At 30.8% G+C, this 18,521-nt stretch overlaps 2 protein-coding genes across 4 annotated transcripts in view; one reads left to right on the top strand and one right to left on the bottom strand.

Moving 5' to 3' along the window:
* The window catches only part of por (Protein-serine O-palmitoleoyltransferase por), a 37,389-nt gene extending 24,972 nt beyond the window's left edge, over positions 1-12,417 (top strand). For both annotated transcript variants that reach the window (XM_035364476.1, XM_035364477.2), the window contains exons 10-13: positions 579-642; positions 3,381-3,466; positions 6,093-6,200; positions 11,860-12,417. In XM_035364476.1, the coding sequence (XP_035220367.1) occupies positions 579-642; positions 3,381-3,466; positions 6,093-6,200; positions 11,860-11,958 (357 nt within the window). In that variant the 3' untranslated portion in view covers positions 11,959-12,417. The remainder of the gene's footprint in view (positions 1-578; positions 643-3,380; positions 3,467-6,092; positions 6,201-11,859) is intronic.
* A 662-nt stretch (positions 12,418-13,079) lies between these two features.
* The window catches only part of LOC118193394 (mannan-binding lectin serine protease 1-like), a 60,000-nt gene continuing 54,558 nt past the window's right edge, over positions 13,080-18,521 (bottom strand). For both annotated transcript variants that reach the window (XM_035364475.2, XM_035364474.2), the window contains exons 12-14: positions 18,143-18,249; positions 16,162-16,647; positions 13,080-13,414 (exon numbers count right to left, since the gene is read on the bottom strand). In XM_035364475.2, the coding sequence (XP_035220366.1) occupies positions 13,196-13,414; positions 16,162-16,647; positions 18,143-18,249 (812 nt within the window). In that variant the 3' untranslated portion in view covers positions 13,080-13,195. The remainder of the gene's footprint in view (positions 13,415-16,161; positions 16,648-18,142; positions 18,250-18,521) is intronic.

Below are 18,521 nucleotides of genomic sequence, written 5' to 3'. Positions count from 1 at the left end.
TCAGGCAACATAACTTTTCCAATCAACAACTTTCACATATTTTTAAATGCTTGTAACACCATGTGAAAGTTCTTTTGACAAGTAAATAAGCCACAGTCCTATTAAATAAGCCATAATAATGTCTTTCTCCTTCCCTCAACTTTTAAGCTTGTATCTATCTCTTGGTATTTTCAGCATTGATGTATAAATGCATTTTGAGACCATTTTTGCATATTCTGTTACAAATAACAAGCCTTTTTGTTTTTTGGCATCACTTTGAGGTTTACCTAACAAAATATATGCAGCACTAGTATAAAAGGCCAGAGCTAAGCGTTTTGCCACCCGGTGCAAACTCTGCAGGGCTTAAATTTTGCTGCCTGGTGCCTCCCTAAAAATTTTGTTATACCTAAATTATGTTGCCTAGTGCAGTTGCATAAGAAACAAATGCTCTTTTGAAGCCATATTAACAGAAATTGCAGGTATGTAGCAATTTCTGCTAATTTACACTTTCTTTTGATTTACCATTAAAATAGATTGTGTATGAATTTTTTTTTTTTTTAAATTTAATTTATGTAATTGCATTTGGGCATTTGTTTTAGGGATTGAACTTTCAGCTTTCTGCAGTTCTTCTGTCTCTGGGTTTTTATACATATATAGAACATGGTAAGAATATCATATTCAGTCTAAAATTTTTTAATGAAAAGATACTAATATATTTTTGAAAACATTTATTGATATTTGCAAAGATGTATTTAAATTTAATGATTAATTTATATACAGGGTGATTATAATTAAATTTTAAGTTTCAAAACGCTATAAAAAAAGAACCACTGATGAAAATGATGTGAAATTTGAAAGGAATGTTATTGAAGAAGGCGGAAAGCGTATGGCAGAAGAAAAAATTTAGTTTCAAAAGTTAGCAACAGATGGCGCTGTAAGCGGCAAAATCACGACGAGAAACGAGAAGCGATTCGTAAAACAATGGCTAAGGTGGAAGTTACACATTAAAATGCATTGACAAATTAGAATTGTTGAATAATTTTATTTGCATGACTGTACATATCACATCGAAAGGGACAAATCGGTTTCAAGAGTTATGCGGCGACATACCGCATAAGAACCATTCATCAAAGAAGTTCGGAACTGTCGCGAGACTGGCACAAAACATGTTCAATATGGTTTGTGTGCAACAAGTTGAAAGCGACAAACAGCATGTTCCACAACGGATCGCAGTGTCTCCGGGGTGATGTTCAGAATGTGTTGCGAAATGCGTGCCTTTAATTCCGCTAAATTTGCAATTGGAGCACGGAACACAGCATCCTTCAGATATCCCCACAGCCAGAAATCACACGGAGTAAGATCAGGCGATCGGGACGGCCAGGCTGTAGGGAAATGACGGCCGATAATTCGAGCATTTCCGAAATGGCGCCTCAGCAGCTGCTTCACGGGATGTGCAATGTGCGGAGGAGCGCCATCTTGCATAAAAATGATTTCATCCACACATCCACGCTGTTGCAGAGCTGGAATCACGTGGTTGCGCAAAAGAGACGCATACCTCTGACCAGTGACGGTTGCAGTAACTGGACCGGAAGCACTCTGCTCGAAAAAATGTGGTTTTAGGATGAATGATGCCGTAAAGCCACACCATACCGTGACCTTTTCAGGATGAAGTGGTACGGGGTGCGTTGCCAGTGGATTTTCTGTTGCCCATATTCGACAATTCTGGGTATTCACGTATCCTGTCAGATGGAAATGGGCTTCATCTCTCCACAAAATTTTCCACGGCCATTCATTATCCACTTCCATGCGAGCCAGGAATTCTAACGCAAACATCTCCCTAGCTGTCAGGTCAGGCGGAAGCAACTCCTGCACATGGCCAATTTTGTATGGATAGCATTGCAGGATGTTTCGTACAATTTTCAGCACCGTGCTCGTAGGCCTGTCCAATGTTCGGGCAATTCCTCGTGCACTGCACGGTTGCACACCACCGGCCGACCCCTCCTGTAATGCTGTGGCCACTTCTTCAACTACCGTCGAATGCACTCGTTTTCTCCCTCTACCAGATTGCACATCAAACAAACCTGTCGTTTCGAATTTTTGCATCATTTTCTTTAGACCTACGACACTCATTGGACGAACGCTTTCTTTTATACCCTTCAGTGTCCTGAATTTTTGCAGAGCTACTCTTGCACAATCATCATTCTTGAAATACAGCTTTACCAGCAGAGCGCGGTCCTGCAGTGAAACACCCATGGCGAACGTCTGAGACGCGAAATGAGGAACAGCCTGGTATCTGACGGCTTTATAACACTGAAATTTAACTAACATTTTAATTTGTCTTCTTCCGCTTGCAGCGCCATCTGTTGCTAACTTTTGAAACTAAATTTTTTCTTCTGCCATACGCTTTCCGCCTTCTTCAATAACATTCCTTTCAAATTTAGCGTCATTTTCATGAGTGGTTCTTTTTCTATAGCGTTTTGAAACTTAAACTTTAATTATAATCACCCTGTATTACCTTATCTTAAAAATTTTGATTTACAATTTAGTCTAAAAGTATTAAACTATTTGATTCAACTTAAATTAATCATTACTTCTTAATTACCCTATTTGCTGGCTTATAAGATGCACCTCCTTTTTTTGTACACATTTTTGAAGGATAAAATTTTGTTACTGATCATTATAATGAATTTACAGTATTTTAAATATAAAGTAATACAAATAGAAAGTAATACTTTCTGCAAATACCAATCTATGAGTTGCTTTTCTAGATCATGTACCTGATTCTGCTAAGTTCTTATCATTTTCTTAGTTGGGGGTGGCCCGAAATGCCTCTCTGCAGCTCTGTTTCCATGTACTTTACCATATGCAATCACACGTAGCTTGTATGCTATGTTATAGCAATGCCGACATTGTTTTTGAGCCATGACTTGCCAACAAATTTAAGAAAATTGAACAGTAGAAATTTCACTCACTTAAAAGTCATTCACAAAAACTAGAAAGTTTAAACAAATCCTGCTGTGATCGTCTGATGACAGCGCATGCACATTCACTGAACTCTACAAAAAACTGTAATATTCCTACACTTTGGAAGGAAACAAGAAAAAAAAAATCACTTAACTCCGAATAGAGAAAATTTCCAGAAATGAATATAATAAAAAATTGAATATCGACGTATGAGACGCAGTATCGACGTATAAAATGCACCCTGTTTTTCAGACTTATTTTCAAAGAAAGAAAGTGAATCTTATACTCCTCCAAATATAATATTTAATTTTAAATATGCACTTTTTTAAAAGCATCATGTATCATAATATGTTAGCATTTTCACAGTTTCATATTTGTGTTTCCTCCTTGAATTAATATATCAAATTTATACTTGATTTTCATGGTGTCTTTTCTAGTATTGAGGAAGAAGCTATCAAATATTTTCAATGCTTGCATTTTGGCAAGGAGGTGCAGATCTGAGTGTGATCATTTATTTAAATATGTAAGTATGATAAATTCCATGTAATAAATATAGCATTGATTGATAAGAAGCTAATTAGGTTTAGAAGAAGGCTCATTATATTAAGGCTGTGATTATTTATAGATTTATTACTTTCACATAATATTTAAATTAATAATATGTAATGATGTTAGTATGCAAGGGGACGTAGTTTGCAATGTTAGTATGCAAGATAGGTTATTCGCTAGCCAAGTAAATATTTTAGTTTTTAAGAAAGTTTCATTTCTAAATTGTATACGGACTCCTTCCCGCCTTCTCCCCCAACAAAATACAGTGCAAACTGTTAAATTTTTTATGACTATTGATTGCTTTATTTAGTTAATATGTAAAGAAATATCTGTAATGCATAATTTAGAGGTTTTTTTTTTTTTTTTTTTTTTTTTTTTGCTGTTATATTAAAAATATCATTTTGGTTAGTATATGTATTTTGCTGTACAGTATACAGCACTTAAGTTGCATAGAATGTATGTATCACAAATTATTAATCTGAGCTTATTTCTCAAAGTTAATATTTTCAATTAACTCATGAATTATTTTAATTAATTTTTATTTTCAGAAAAATGTAGATAGATGATTTGAAAATGATTTCGAGTTTCAAATACTGATGACTTCATGCATTAAAATTTATCTCAGTTTTTGCAGAATCAGATATTGTCAGTGAGATAAAGAGAAAAAAATGTACTCATATAATACTATAAAGACTCCCTTGCATATTTTCATGACACAAGACTTAAGTATAACAAGATTTTTATTGTAAGCTTCATGGTTCTGATCCCGACAAAGGTGCATTTGGTTTTTCATATTACTTGATCTGAAAAATTCAAGACCCTGCAAAATGGCATCCAAACTAAAAAGATCTGATGGATGCCAACTGTCAACCCCCTGAATTTGGTCACCTGAGTCTCTTGCTTCTGTCCAGTCAGTCATTAATTGGGGGAGAATATAATGAATTACTGTAGTCTCTTGTGCGTCCTCTGATGGTGTAACATTTTGTCACATTCAGCTAGTAGTTAAAAGTTCCATGGTTTGAATCCTGGCAAGGGAATAGTTGATATTTCATGTTTTTCTCTTCAAAAGTGTTATAAAGGTCTATAAAGTTTTTATTAAATAAAGCATTTTTATCATGTGTAATTTTTTAAGGGGTGTTGAAAGCCAAAAGTCTTCAAAAAATGGTGATTTTGGATTTTTGCATTTTCACTTTCACTACATTTTTAGCTTTCTAAAAATATCATTCTTTAATCTTTATGAAAATTAGAACTCTAAAAAATATAATTTTAATTTGTCATCGAATGCTTTAATAAATAAAGATTTTTACATAAAAAAGCATTTTTCTGTGAACGTGATTTTTTTATACTCGATGTGCCTTTTCTCAGGAACTACTGCTCACAGATATCTAAAATTTTTATGGCTATTTATTATGTTTCCTTATATTTACTGAAATGAGCTTTTTATGATAAACTAAGAAAAAAAATTTTATGTGTGAGAAAAGTGCTAAATTTTACTATGCCTAACAAAATATTCTGTAAATTACACTAAAATTCAAAATGTTTCAAAAGCTCATTTCAGTATAATCAGATAGGTATACTTTAATTACACAAAAAATTTCAAGCATGTATCTACAATAGACTTTTATAAAAAGTACATCGAAAATGTCCAATTTAACATTGTTGGTATAGGGTCTAAAAATCTCATAGTGGGATTTCCACTATGGGAAGTAATACAAAAAAAAAAAAAAAAAAAAAAAAAAAAAAAAAAAAAAAAGTATGCGTAATTTTAGCTTGAATTTCTTTATAAGTTTAATTGTTTTTTTTTTTTAATGGCGAGCACTTGCTTGTAACGGCATTAACCACTACTAAGGCCAGGGGTGGTGACCATTTTATTGTGGGGGCACCTAATAGGTGGCCATCGTTACTTCCTATGAAGGGACAGACAGTTTTACATCCATGCCTTCTCCAGGAATTGGGGGCCCACCGACAGCCGAGCGGTAAAGTAGCTGAACACTGGTAGTTCGGTCCGAGGTTCGAATCCAGTGAACAGGCTGGCTGCATGGGTGTTTACGTGGTTTTCCCCATGTATAACGTGTATACAAGCCAGTTTCCCTTAGAAATTCCTCTGCGAAGGCCTTCCTACCCTTAGGCAGATAGCCCTCGAGGCTTTGCTGTAATTAAATAACCTAACCTAACCTCCGGGATTCAAACCGTGCCCTTCGGTATCACAGTTAGGCTCCCCTAAACACTATATCATCTGCGCGTCAGTAACGACAATGGCCACTTGTACGGCTAGAAGTGGTGGCCGTTTTATTGTGGAGACAACTAATAGGTGGCCACTGTTGCCTCCTGTGAAGGGACAGACAGTTTTAGATCCATGCCTTCCCTGGGATCCGAACCCGGACCTTTTGGTATTGCAATTAGGCTCCCCTAACCACTATATCGTCTGAGGGAAAAAATAAATAATTCTTCCCAAATGAAGAACATTGTAAAACATTTTTCTTAATTTATGAGAATAATGTGATAAGTAATATTACCATTATGAATCATTATCTCTGTACTACCTCTCAATAACATTTATAAGAAAATGCATAGTCTCCAAGTCTACTTTTTCCATTTAGGACCACCCTTATGTTGTAATTACTAATATTGCCTTTGGACTGCTTTCTGTTTTCCACCTTGCTTATTTAGGAGTCATGTTTGATAGCTCTTCATCTCTTGAAGAGGAGGTAAGAACTTATTCAACTTTTTTTTTATAGCTTCTGTTTATATATTAGTTTATTTACTTTTTTTTCTTATATACATATTTGGTATACATATTGTCTCGTGTATGCATATCTGCTAACTTTCAAATTTTTTGCAGTATGCACAAAAACTATTATATGATCTTATACACAAAATCCTCTTTTTATGAATTATGTAATTTTATGGGCAGATGATAAAAGTTGTGCTAGTTTGCCAGTTTGTTACCATATAGTATTTTAAATGCATATCTTACAGGCAATCAAGTTGCTATTTAAATCTTCACTCTTTGTTTCATAAGAAGTTCTTAGGATTTTGAAATATAATTTTGTTTATTTTTTCATTATTTTGTTGTTATGTATTATTAAGTTTGGCAACTTATCAGCATTTTGCTGATTCTAAGATCAGTTTGTCAAAAAAAGTTTGGTTTGGTTACTTGTGAATTTCATGATGATTTTTTAAAACAATAGCATCATGATAATGCAATTAAAATAATAATAGTGTGTTAAGATAGTTTTTTTTTAATTAAATAGAACTAAAATGAATTTTTGTTTCCTCCCTCTTGTTTTAAAATGTCTTTACTTTTCATTTTGAATTCATCTGATTTTTGAATATCTTAATTCCAAAACTGAAACAAGATAGTTATTTTTGGCAATATAATTGAATTATTTTTCAGCAAAAGCAAAAATCAGATATATATCAGTTTGGTCCATGAAAATCATTGTACACTCTTTCTTAAAATTTTCTTTTTGTGTCTTTTTTTTTTTTTTTTTTCTTACAAAGCTGACAGGCATGATGATCTGATATTAGAAAATATAGCGTGGAAGCAATTATATGGCATGAATAAGAATGTGATTACTAGGTTTAACACAGTTTGCATAAACTGCAGCTTATGCAGTTTTGAGCATTTTTGAGCATTTGCAGTTCAGGAATATTACCTGGCAACTAGTGAGCAGTTTTATTCCATATATTTTTGTGAATTTTCTTTTTAACACAAGAATTCTTCCCAAAAAAATCAGTTGAATTTCTTATAGATAGATACATAATAATACAATATTTTATTTAGGATTAACATAATGTTCAGTCAATGATTTAGTATTCACGTGGATAATTGGGCAAAGCAAAACTTGTGTTTGCCATAGATTATAGTCAAGTCTCTATCAATTTTGAGAGCAAACAACTGTAGGTCTCTCTTCATCAGGAACAAAGAAATATGCAGTGAAGAGAAAGCCATTATTGTATTCATATCCAAAAGGAGTAATGCGAACAAAAAGCTATCACTATCTGTTGGCAGAAATAGTAACAAAAAATGAAAAATAAGAGGATTTTAATACCATTAGGAAGAACTAGATTGGAATTAAAATCATTAACTAAACAATATAATTCTTTGTGAATGTAAAAAGATTCAAGAAAATTCAGTTCACCAGTGGAAGAAGCTTTTTAGATAATTTTTGCAGGCCCCAAATCAAAACTGTGATTTTTTTAAACTAAGTCCTTATTTCTAAATTCTAAAAGCTCACACCCCAATCGGCTAGTCCCACCAATCCAGTTAAAACTTTCCACTGTAAATACTAATCCCATTGTTAATATTTCTAATGTTAATCGTTTGAAGGATCATATGAAAATATTAACTATAACTTCAACTTTTCAAAGACATTTAAACATTCATTTTCTCAAATCTTTGCCATATTGAAAAAACTTTTAAATCATCTAAAACTTCAGAAACACAGAAATACACAATTTGTCACTTAATTACTCATAACGTTAATTTTAATAACAAATCATTTGTTTCGAATCTTAATCAAAAGGAAAGAAGGGCCTAATCTGAAATTCATTCTAATTCTAAGATTATAATTTCCAAAGCTGGTTGGGTGGATAGATTGTTACTATGGATGAACACACATACATTGAGGAAATAAAATACTGATAAATGAATACTGCTCAGTTCCTAAAGTTCCTTAACTTCTGACCTCATGAAAGTTAAAAGAGTTGTTAAATATTTTCTTATACTTCCAACTCAGTTTAAAGAATCATTCATTCCATCTATTGCCAACTGTGCTAAGTTTTAGGCTTTCATTAAAGTCCACAAAATTGAAATTCCTTTTTGAACTGAATCATATTCTTTGACCAAATATTTAGTTTCCATATTTTGTCCTTTACTTTCTAAAAATATTTACAATGTAAAAAAATCTTTTAAAGTCATTGATAAACTTAAGCATATTTCTCTCCTGCTCTCCATTATGATTTCTTCCGATGTTGAACCACTGTTTATTAATGTTCCAGTCAATGGAGCTCTAAAATGTTGTGAAATTAGGCTTCAAGAATTCCATTTCATATGTACTGAAACTGAATAGTTAATTTTTCTTATTAAAGTCTCTTTGAGTCAAATTCACTTTGTTTTCTAAAATGAATATTATTGCCAAGTTGAAGGATTAGCTATGGAAAATCCTTCCAATCCTGTGCTTTCTGACATTTATGTCCACTATTTTGGGGTCAAATTATTTAAGAAACTACCTAGTCTCTGAATTCACTATGCACACAAAACTTTTGTGCTTTTTGATTGTAATAAAAAAGAGATTTATTTTAGATTTTATCTGTTATAAATTCAATTAATGCAGCTATCCAGTTCACTTTTGAAACTGAATCTGACAATACAGTTCCCTTCCTTGTTATTCTTATAATCCACAATGGATCTGCTTTCAGCACTACTGTTTACCATAAAACCTTTTCTGTTTGCTTGTCTCCCAATGCCATGTTCTGTCATCTGTCTAAGAAAAAAATGCCTCCTTTTACTATTTCCTATTTCGTGTTCTCAGTTTGCTCCTCAGAAACTTCACTCGCTAAAGAAAATTTTTTGAGGTCAATTTCCACTGTTTATGGGAAGTCTTTTTTTGATGATTTTCTCTCTTATTTATTGATAAAGCCTTTAAAAAATATTAATCTTGCCATCAAAGAAGACACTCTGCATTAGAATTAATAACTTTATCCTGCTTGCAAAATTGTACGGTTTCATCAAAAATTCTATTTTCATGCAAAGATTCCATTTCTGACTTTAATTCTTGGGGAATTTATATGTATCTTGTCAATTTAGTTTGAGATATATCAGTCTAACTAAAAGAGCATTAAACTTCTGCATCAAGGAACGCAAATCTTATGCTTGAAAAAGTGAAATTATCAAGTCTTCAATAGCTTAATCATAGGTGGAAATTTAATCACAATTTTGATTTTGAGTAAAAATTATCTGAAAAGCTTTTTCCATTGGCGAATGGGATTTTCTTGAAGCTTATCACATTCATGTAGATTTATCTTAATTAATTATTTTTAATTCTCATCCAGTCCTTCCTAATGCTTTTAAAATTTTATTAATTTTTCAATTTTAATTACTATTAAAATTAATTACTATTAATTTTAATTACTATTAATTACTATTATTATTAATTACTATTACTATTTTAATTACTATAACTTTTAATTACTATTAAATTACTATTTCTGCCAACAGACTTTCTTATTTACTTTGCTCCTTTTGGGTTTAAATACAACCATGGCTTTCCCTTTGTTACAGATTTCTTCCCTCCTGTTGAAGAGGGACTTTTTTTGTCCTTGAAATCGACAGAATTTTGACTAAAATCTATGCCAAACATAAAGTTATTGCTCTGCCTAATTTTATATTTTATTATGTTCCTGTTCTGTCTTGACATGGACAATGTTTTTAGGTTAATATTTCTGCACTCTCACACTTTCTAATATTGTTGCATTGTAAATGGTATTTTAAAAGCATAGAATAATGGGTGAAAGATAAATAATATCTGTTGGAAGTTAAAAATCATGAGAGATACGTGACTTGCTTTTGTGTATATTTTTCAAACCTGTTTATAATTTTGTAGAGCTATCGATAAAAAATGCATATAAGCTCATATTGATGATTATATATATATTAATAAAGTTTGATTTTTATGTGATTTTCATGCCAAAAATAAGTAAATTTATGTATAATGATTTTACGTTATATTTCTTTATCATTCTCATTCAGATTAATGTATTCTAAATATACATGGTAAAGGCAAATAGTAGTAGATGAAAAATAAAACACAATCAATTCCTAATTGACAAAAGGGATTAACCTGGTGACAGATTAGCCAGAACTTGCCTGAGAACAAAGATTAGTTTGTTTATTATAAGAATGGCAGAGAAATTCTATCACAGACCTTCAACATAAAGCAAAACTGTTTATGGGAAGTAAGAAAAAAGGGAAAGAACAGTAGATATACAGTAGAACAGTAGATGTGAGATAACGGCCGAGATAGCAGATGATATCACTGTATTTTGGGAGTTGTTTTAGTCTAGAATATTTACTTATCTACAAATGCCTGGTTTTTAGCACTTAAGCTATGCTTGCTTAAGCACCTTCCTTGCCATTACTTTTGGATGACAGAATTAAGACTATTAAGTGCAGATCATGTGTTTAAATGTTCTTTGTCCAACATTACAGTGAGAGAACACATTAGGAAATTTCTGAGTCTAATGTAAAAGAGACGAACACTAAGATAATTATGTCCAGCAAAAAGATGAAATGGTGGCTCCGCTGTAGAATGAACAGGGTCTGGGATATTATGTTTCTTAGTTCAGGAGATACTGCCAAGCCTTTCCCCTAGCTTTTATGTACCAATTTGAGTCGTGAATGTTGCTAATTTTGTATTTATCAATCTCCTAACAAAATAAAAGCTCGTAAAATTTCTGGATTTTTGGAAGACAGTTGTTTCTTTCTTTGCCAGGGAATTTTTGCTCTCATTCCCATTACTCCATGGTAAGCCAGCATCCACTATAATGCTTCTAAGCTGGTAAGAGTACTTACTCAATGGTGTGTTGGTTTTCTTTATATGATTATGACTAAGCCGCAAGAGCTATCTGCCCAAGGGGACTATAGATTGAAACATATTTTGTTTTTATGAACAAGGATCTAAATTAACTGCTATCGCTGTTTTTTTTTTTTTTTTTAATTTGAGAGTTGTAGAATCATATTTGCAGTATACTATAGATTGAAACATATTTTGTTTTTATGAACAGGGATCTAAATTAACTGCTATCGCTGTATTCTTTTTATTAAAAAAATTTGAGAGTTGTAGAATCATATTTGCAGTAGGAGTCTGGTTCATTCTGGTCAAAAAAATTAATATCTGACGAAAGGAGAAAACAGTTGGATATGGTCAAAAAACAGTAATAGATATTAGAATACTCACTTGCAGGAAATTTGTACTCCTACCATTCTAAACAAAGCTTTTGGTAAAAATCATAGAACCTAACAAAATAATAGAAATTGATCAAATCATTTTTATCAAACACAAAAACGAAGCAAGTCAGATACTTCTGCAGCAGTGGCTAGTTGGTATATTGTACAGAGAGACTGACAGTAGTTTATGATAAGAATAGCAGACAGAAGTGTAGCTCAGAATTCTGTATGAATGACTGGTACCAACTCTGCTAACTTTCATAATTACATGGTCAAGTAAATAATATGGAAGTACCAAAACTATATATGATTATATTAAATTTAAGTTTTCCTTCTTGGTATAAAATTTTATGCATTTTTAGAGAAAATAAAATTTTGTTCTTTAAATTCTGATAAAAGTTTCTTCCTTCTCCCAGGGCTACAACATGCATCACACACTGCAGAAGTGGTCCGATCTGAGTTTCAGCAGTCACTGGGTAGCTTTATTCTGTTATATATTTTATTACCTAGTTTAATTTAACTTTTATAACACTGAACTGGATGTTGGTGATCAACTTGCTGTAATTCTGATCAAATTAAGTCTTCTGCAGGAACAAGAACAATCAAATGCCTATACAACCTGAAGATAATTTGGAACAAAAAATGTAAAATATAGGTTATAGTTCTAAGATTTTATGTAGTTAATTAGTAGTAACACTCATTTGTTAATTTTAGTAGCCAAAAACAGTCATTCATTTTTAGATTTAAATAAGTGAAGCTTCAATTGAAAAATTTGAATCTTTAGGTTAGAATTCAAAGTTAGTGAAATTGAGCTTTAAGACCAATATGTTATTTCTCTTACACCCTTTTCAAAGTATATTTCACCATCATGATCTGTTCTTAGGAAATATATTAAGGTATATTTTGTTGTTACATGAAGAGGATGAATTTTTATGTGAAATATTTACTTTTAATAAATTTTAATGCTTTTTTAATGTGTGTTTCATTGAATAATTCTTATATATTTTTACTTAAAAATATCCAAATTTAAAAGAATAAACTAATAAACTCTATGTCAGAGTAACTATATTTAAAATCTATGTAGAAATATAGCTAGCTAGCTATACTTTTTTTTTTTTTTCTGAAGTTTTTTTAGTAGAATTTATGTTACATTCAGACATGCATTTTATACTTTCTATTATACTTTTCTTTTTGAAAGATTCTGGAAATGTTATTTCACATGTAAAATCTGCAGCAAATGAATTTAGCTATTAGAAGGCATTAGTGAGCCCTTTATGGGAGAAAGATATGAAGTGATATCCCCTTACAAAGCATAATTCATATTGCAGTTCAAATGAAGTTAAAGTATCTTTTCCAGCAGTGTTATGCCACATTTTGAGCAAAACAGTATATTTTCAGAGTACTGAAGATATCCCAAATGATGAGACAAGTCTATAACAGATACCAAAAATGCATTCTATTAGTGCTTCCAAGAAATAAGAAAGTATTGTGTATGCTTAAATGGATGTTATGTCGAAGGTTACTAGATGATTTTTTTTTTTTTTTTTTTTTTACTTTTCAAGAAAAAATGCTTGACAAACATTTCCTGTGAATTTTTTAACATAAGAGTATATCATATTGATATATAGTAACTGAGGCAAGTATAAAAATAGCATTTTAATAAAAGTGTACAAAATCTGTTTAACAATACACTGAAAACATAAGAATAATATTTACAGTTGTAGCTTTTGAATTCTTTTGTGTGCTCAGTATTTAAGATTTCAGTATTCCTTTTATCCAGGGTAAGTAGTTTGGTATCCTGGTATAAAAACCATACTTGTTAGCTTTTCCACAGCCTTCTCCCCAACTGACAACACCTATCAAATACCATCTGGCTTGGTAATTCATAACAAATGGCCCTCCACTGTCTCCATGACAAGCATCTCCTACTATTTCCTGAGCATAGCCTGCACAAAACATATTGCGACTTACCTAAAATGAAAAAGGCACATTTTAAACACATTTTTGAACATTTCTGTAGGGGGGAAAAAAAAAAAAAAAAAAACAATTTTTTGTCTATCATAAACTAATCATACATTAGAACTTTTTACAACTCTTTTTTTTTCATTTAATAATTTGACATTTAAATTTCTATTGCAGAAAAAGATCTCTCATGAATAAATCAGGCTGAAACAAGGTTCATGTAACTGCTATCAAAAATTAATGTTGGGCATACAAATGATTCTTCATATCTTTCAACTTGTGCAAAATTATTTAATAAGAAAATGATTCTCAGATAAAAACTGATACCGATATTCTATAATATCAGATTTATAAATTGGGCCCTCTCTCAACTTAAGGTTCCTTATTTTAAGGCATGAGTTATGTTTGCTAGTTAAAAAAATTATTTAATGATATCTGGAATTCTCATGATTTCAACTTGCACAGCCCAATAAATCTACCTGTGTCTCTCTGTCCAAGATTCAGGTTTTGATCACAGTACAATGTCTTGATGCATTCAATATCTAAATATATGCTATAAATGATTAAATGATTCTTTGGGAGCTGGGGGATAGTGTACAATTTTACAATACTTTTTCTTGTTTTGGAAAACACTTTATTAAATTATTAGTTTCTAAACATTAACCCATAAAATAAATGTCTGATGCATAACACTTTTTCATGAAACTACAAAATTTACTAAAATCTTGTTCTCTTACATTTAGAAAATAAAGTCAGCAATGAGATGGATTTATTCCCTTATCATAAAAACATTTATTTATTAATAGCAAAGTATGAGATAAGCTTTAAAATGAGTAGTTTTCTGATATAGAAATATACTACCTTGGCCCAAATCTAAGAAAGCTTTTATTCCTCTTAAAATTTAGAATATTTAAGTATTTTTATAGTGCTCGAAAATTGAATTTATTGCTCTCCTTAAGGAATCAGTTAAAAACAAGTTAGTATAAATTAAGGTTCTTTTGATTTCCATGTAAGGCCATTCAATGATATTCCTTTTTGATTTACTTATGTGTAAAATTTTTTTGATTTACAATTTTTAGTGGGTTATGGAACAAAATCTTATTCTCTTACATTAGAACAAAACACTGAATGGACCACTAATTTTATTGGTACTTTAACTGTTGAGAAGTATACATAAATAAAATTCAGAATATTGAATAGATCATCATGTGACTTCTGATAAGATTTCACAACTGTGTAGTTTCCACATGATAGCATTCCACCACATAAATTAATAGAGCCTCAGAATATTTTAAGGAATACATTAGGAACTAATGTACAGCCAATCATGATTGGATATATCTGTCATGATCATATGACTTAAACATACTAATTTTTTCCCTGGGGATTTTTAGAAAGGACGTTTACAAAAGGGAATTAATAAGTCATATAGACCTGTTCAATCATATAGAAGTTACAAGTGCAAATGTAACACAATTATACTAAGAGTCCAAGAGCGTTTTATTTTATGGGCACAATTATGTGTAACAGCTGATGGCAGATGTTTTGAGCAATATTACTCTAAAATAGAGAAACCTTTGTTTCACCTAAGAATTTCTCATTTTATTTATTTATTTATTTATTTATTTATTTTTTTTTTAGGGTAAAAGATTTCTTTTTTCTTGATATTAATATAAATTGTTCTCCTTATTTTCAGAATTTTTTATTTATTTTATATTTTTTTATTGTGCATGACCAAATTTAGAATAGTGTAAAATAATCTTTTTTTAATATCTAAACTTATAGTCACTAAGAGAGTTTTTACCTCTTTTCTGAAATACAATATTTGATTATTTATAATTAAAAAATATCATTTAATTTTTTTTCCTATTAAAAAATATTCAGACTTTTTTTTTTTTTTTTGTGTGTGTGTGTGTGTGTGTGTGTGTTATGGACTCTACTGTTTGCAATATGTGCTAAAAAATTAAATCTGTTTAAAAATTGTCTTAGAACTTGTCATAACAGTCTGCATATCAGTGCTCACTACTTAAAATCATTTACATCAAATACCTTTTTCTCTACTTTAATGTTTTATTTTGAGTTCCATACAAATTTAACTATTGCTCTCTGCAATTTATAAACAACTCCTCAGTTTTCAGAAAAAATTATTTGAAACATTCAAAATATCTAGTCAACTTTTGTCATATGTGAGTTGTACTTTGTATCATGAAAATACCTTTATCCAGTATATAAGGACTGGGAAAATGTTTAAAAAGTTCAAAGTCTGTGATACAGGTCTTTTTTTTTTTTGGTAATTAACATTAAAAATTGCAGGGTTATGTTATATGTAGGGCTATCAACCATAATGATCTGGTTACAGGATTAGTTTTGGCTAATATAAAGTGTAACAAGTTCCTTTATGCTTGGAAAGGATAGTAAAAGCACTTTTTATGCTATCAAACTGAAAAACATTCTCTTTTAAAAATAATGTATTTAAAATGTTATAATTGCTTTTGAATATCTTAGTAATCATCTGAAAAGTAATGCTAAATATTAAATTTTCAGTAATTTTCTGTTATACATCTGCTATACTTTTTGGGGTTTGGGAAAGAGAAGAAGAGAAGCCAAACTACGACAAGACTTGATGATAGCATCTTCTTGGCTATAGATATGCGTGTATCTATAAACTATTCTTATAACCAGAAATTGTTAACAATTAAAAAAGCTGGCCAAAATGCATGGCAGGTGCGTAATGGAGAATTACCAAATTTTCTTACTGTGTAATTTGTAGATGCCATGCATGTCTTTTGATCAACTATTGGTAGGCGGATCTCTTGTAAGAAACGTGGAGAGAGTCCATGCTGCTTTAGTTTTCCCCATCCAGTGACTGTACCCATTCTAACTTGGGAGGTATCCCCATCTCCTGTTAGTAATCTCTCACCTAGCTCTTTGTTGCTGAGACAAATTGGCAGAATATAATCAGTGAATTGGACATGATCTCTCAAACGAACCAGCGCGAGATCATTATCAAAAGTCAATTTGTCATATGCTGGATGCACAACAATGGAGGATGGGTCTGCAATACTTGTCCTGAACTCTTCCTGCTCTTCATATTCACGGTCATGTTTGCCAATCTTAATGACAATTCTGTCCCATCGTAATCCTCTGTAATTTACAAAGCAGTGTGCTGCAGTTGCGATCCATCTTTCATTCAACAAGGATCCTCCACAGAATGATTCTAAATTTGGTTCCCATAGCATGACCTGAAATAAAATATCAATGAATTATTTTACCAATACAGAACCCAGACATTTAATTTAGGGCTTATATATTAAAGAAGAACTATTAGAAGAAGACTAGTTAATCTCCGTTTTGAACATTATGGACTTAAAGATAGCATAAAATAAAGGAATATTAGCCATTAACAGTTCTATGTTTATTTATGATATTAATTTCAAGAATATTTTATTTTCCACCGATAAGATGTTTAAAACATTGTGGCAAATACAAATAATGCAATAACAGAATATAGGTTCCTCATCATATAGAAAGGTACTGAATAATCATATAGAAAGACACTGAATAGTGTAGTATGCAAGGTTCTAATAATGGAAGTGATCCATATGAGTAAGTGTTTGAAAACAGATGCCGTCATGAAAAATGTAAAAGTTTTTAAGTATCTAAAAATTTCTCAAATTTTAAATCTAAATCAAGATTTGCTTTCAGTTTCAGTACAGATGAAATTTAATAAAAAGCCCACATAATTTAAGGTATTTTCATCATAGATTTAAAACTGCATCAATAATTGTGTTTTACAATTTTTGTGCATAATTAAAATTTTTATATAGGTATTGTTACTTATTTTAGAAATACCTTAAATATCTTTCCAATCAAAAATTTAAGTGCATTTTCTGAACTCATTATTTTTATTTACAGAATATTTAAAAAATACAAAATTCTTTAAACGAGATTGCATTTTGCACATTTAGATGTAAACCTGATTAGGATTTAAGAAACAAATCAAACAAGGTAAGCTTTTGGGTACTAATAGTAAGTATATGAAAACTTTAAATTTTCTCATGTGCTTTCTGCTGAGAAGTGAAGAGAAAATCTCAAAATGTTCTAATGCTTAATTTTGAATCATTGCTATTATGTAATATAAAAATGAAACATTTGTAATTATTTGGTCTTAATCTGTTTTCTGAGATGAAAACCAACTGAGAAAAACTTCTATGTTTTTTTAAAGCTAAAATATTGAAATTCATTTTCTAAAAAATTGAATTTTAGCATTTCTGCATATGTTAATTTGCAGTTTAAGCATAAACTTTTATGCTTATCTGATGTGAAATTATCTTATAGAAATTTGAATTTGAAACTCTGTTTGCATAAATGTTTTTAGCGATATTTATGTATGGTTTCCACACAATCTAATAAATAGTATCTTTGTAAGTTTAATTATATAAAAAATTTATCTATTTTATCTTGTATAGGAAGAAAAAAACCTTCTGACTGCCATTTTCCCCCTTCTTTTCCTATGAGGCTTGCATTAAAATTGAAATTTTAAATATGTTGTACTCCAAATACCTTATGGGATTAATCTTTTGAATTAGAACCATAGCTCCATGATCAACTGTTTAAGAAATATTCAATTATGCTAGCTTTTTTAAAGCATCTGTATATCTTATTATTCCAAAATATTTCAAATCAGACAAAGAAAACACAAATGCATAAATCTAATCCTCTATAAAGCTCTCTTACCTGCCACGGATAAGCACCTTTCTTTGTATTATGACCACCTATAATCTTCCCATGTTGCGTCAGTGGTACATCATTAGATGGTTGACCAACTTTAGGTTTCCCACAAACTGAAATGAAATTGATAAATTAGTTCTGTAAAAATCATTTGAGAAAGAAACAAAAGATGTATGTATTTCATTGAAAAATCTATTGCATTTTTTTAAAATTCATAGTACAAAATTTAAAATTGAGATATAATTTAAACTATATTAAATATTAGAGTATATACTCCAAATATCCAGGGGAATGACTACCGGCATGCATGTTCCTTACTGAAATGCAAAATCATTTAGCTCATGAAGTAATAACTTTTTCAAAATATTAGCAAAATGTGCATTCT

The sequence above is a fragment of the Stegodyphus dumicola genome, chromosome 8, assembly GCF_044657685.1.
Source record: "Stegodyphus dumicola isolate Sdum_Otavi_A_Nest chromosome 8, ASM4465768v1".
NCBI classification, from domain to species: domain Eukaryota; kingdom Metazoa; phylum Arthropoda; class Arachnida; order Araneae; family Eresidae; genus Stegodyphus; species Stegodyphus dumicola.
Note: the sequence above shows the minus strand (reverse complement) of the source record. Positions and strands in the feature narration are given on the sequence as shown.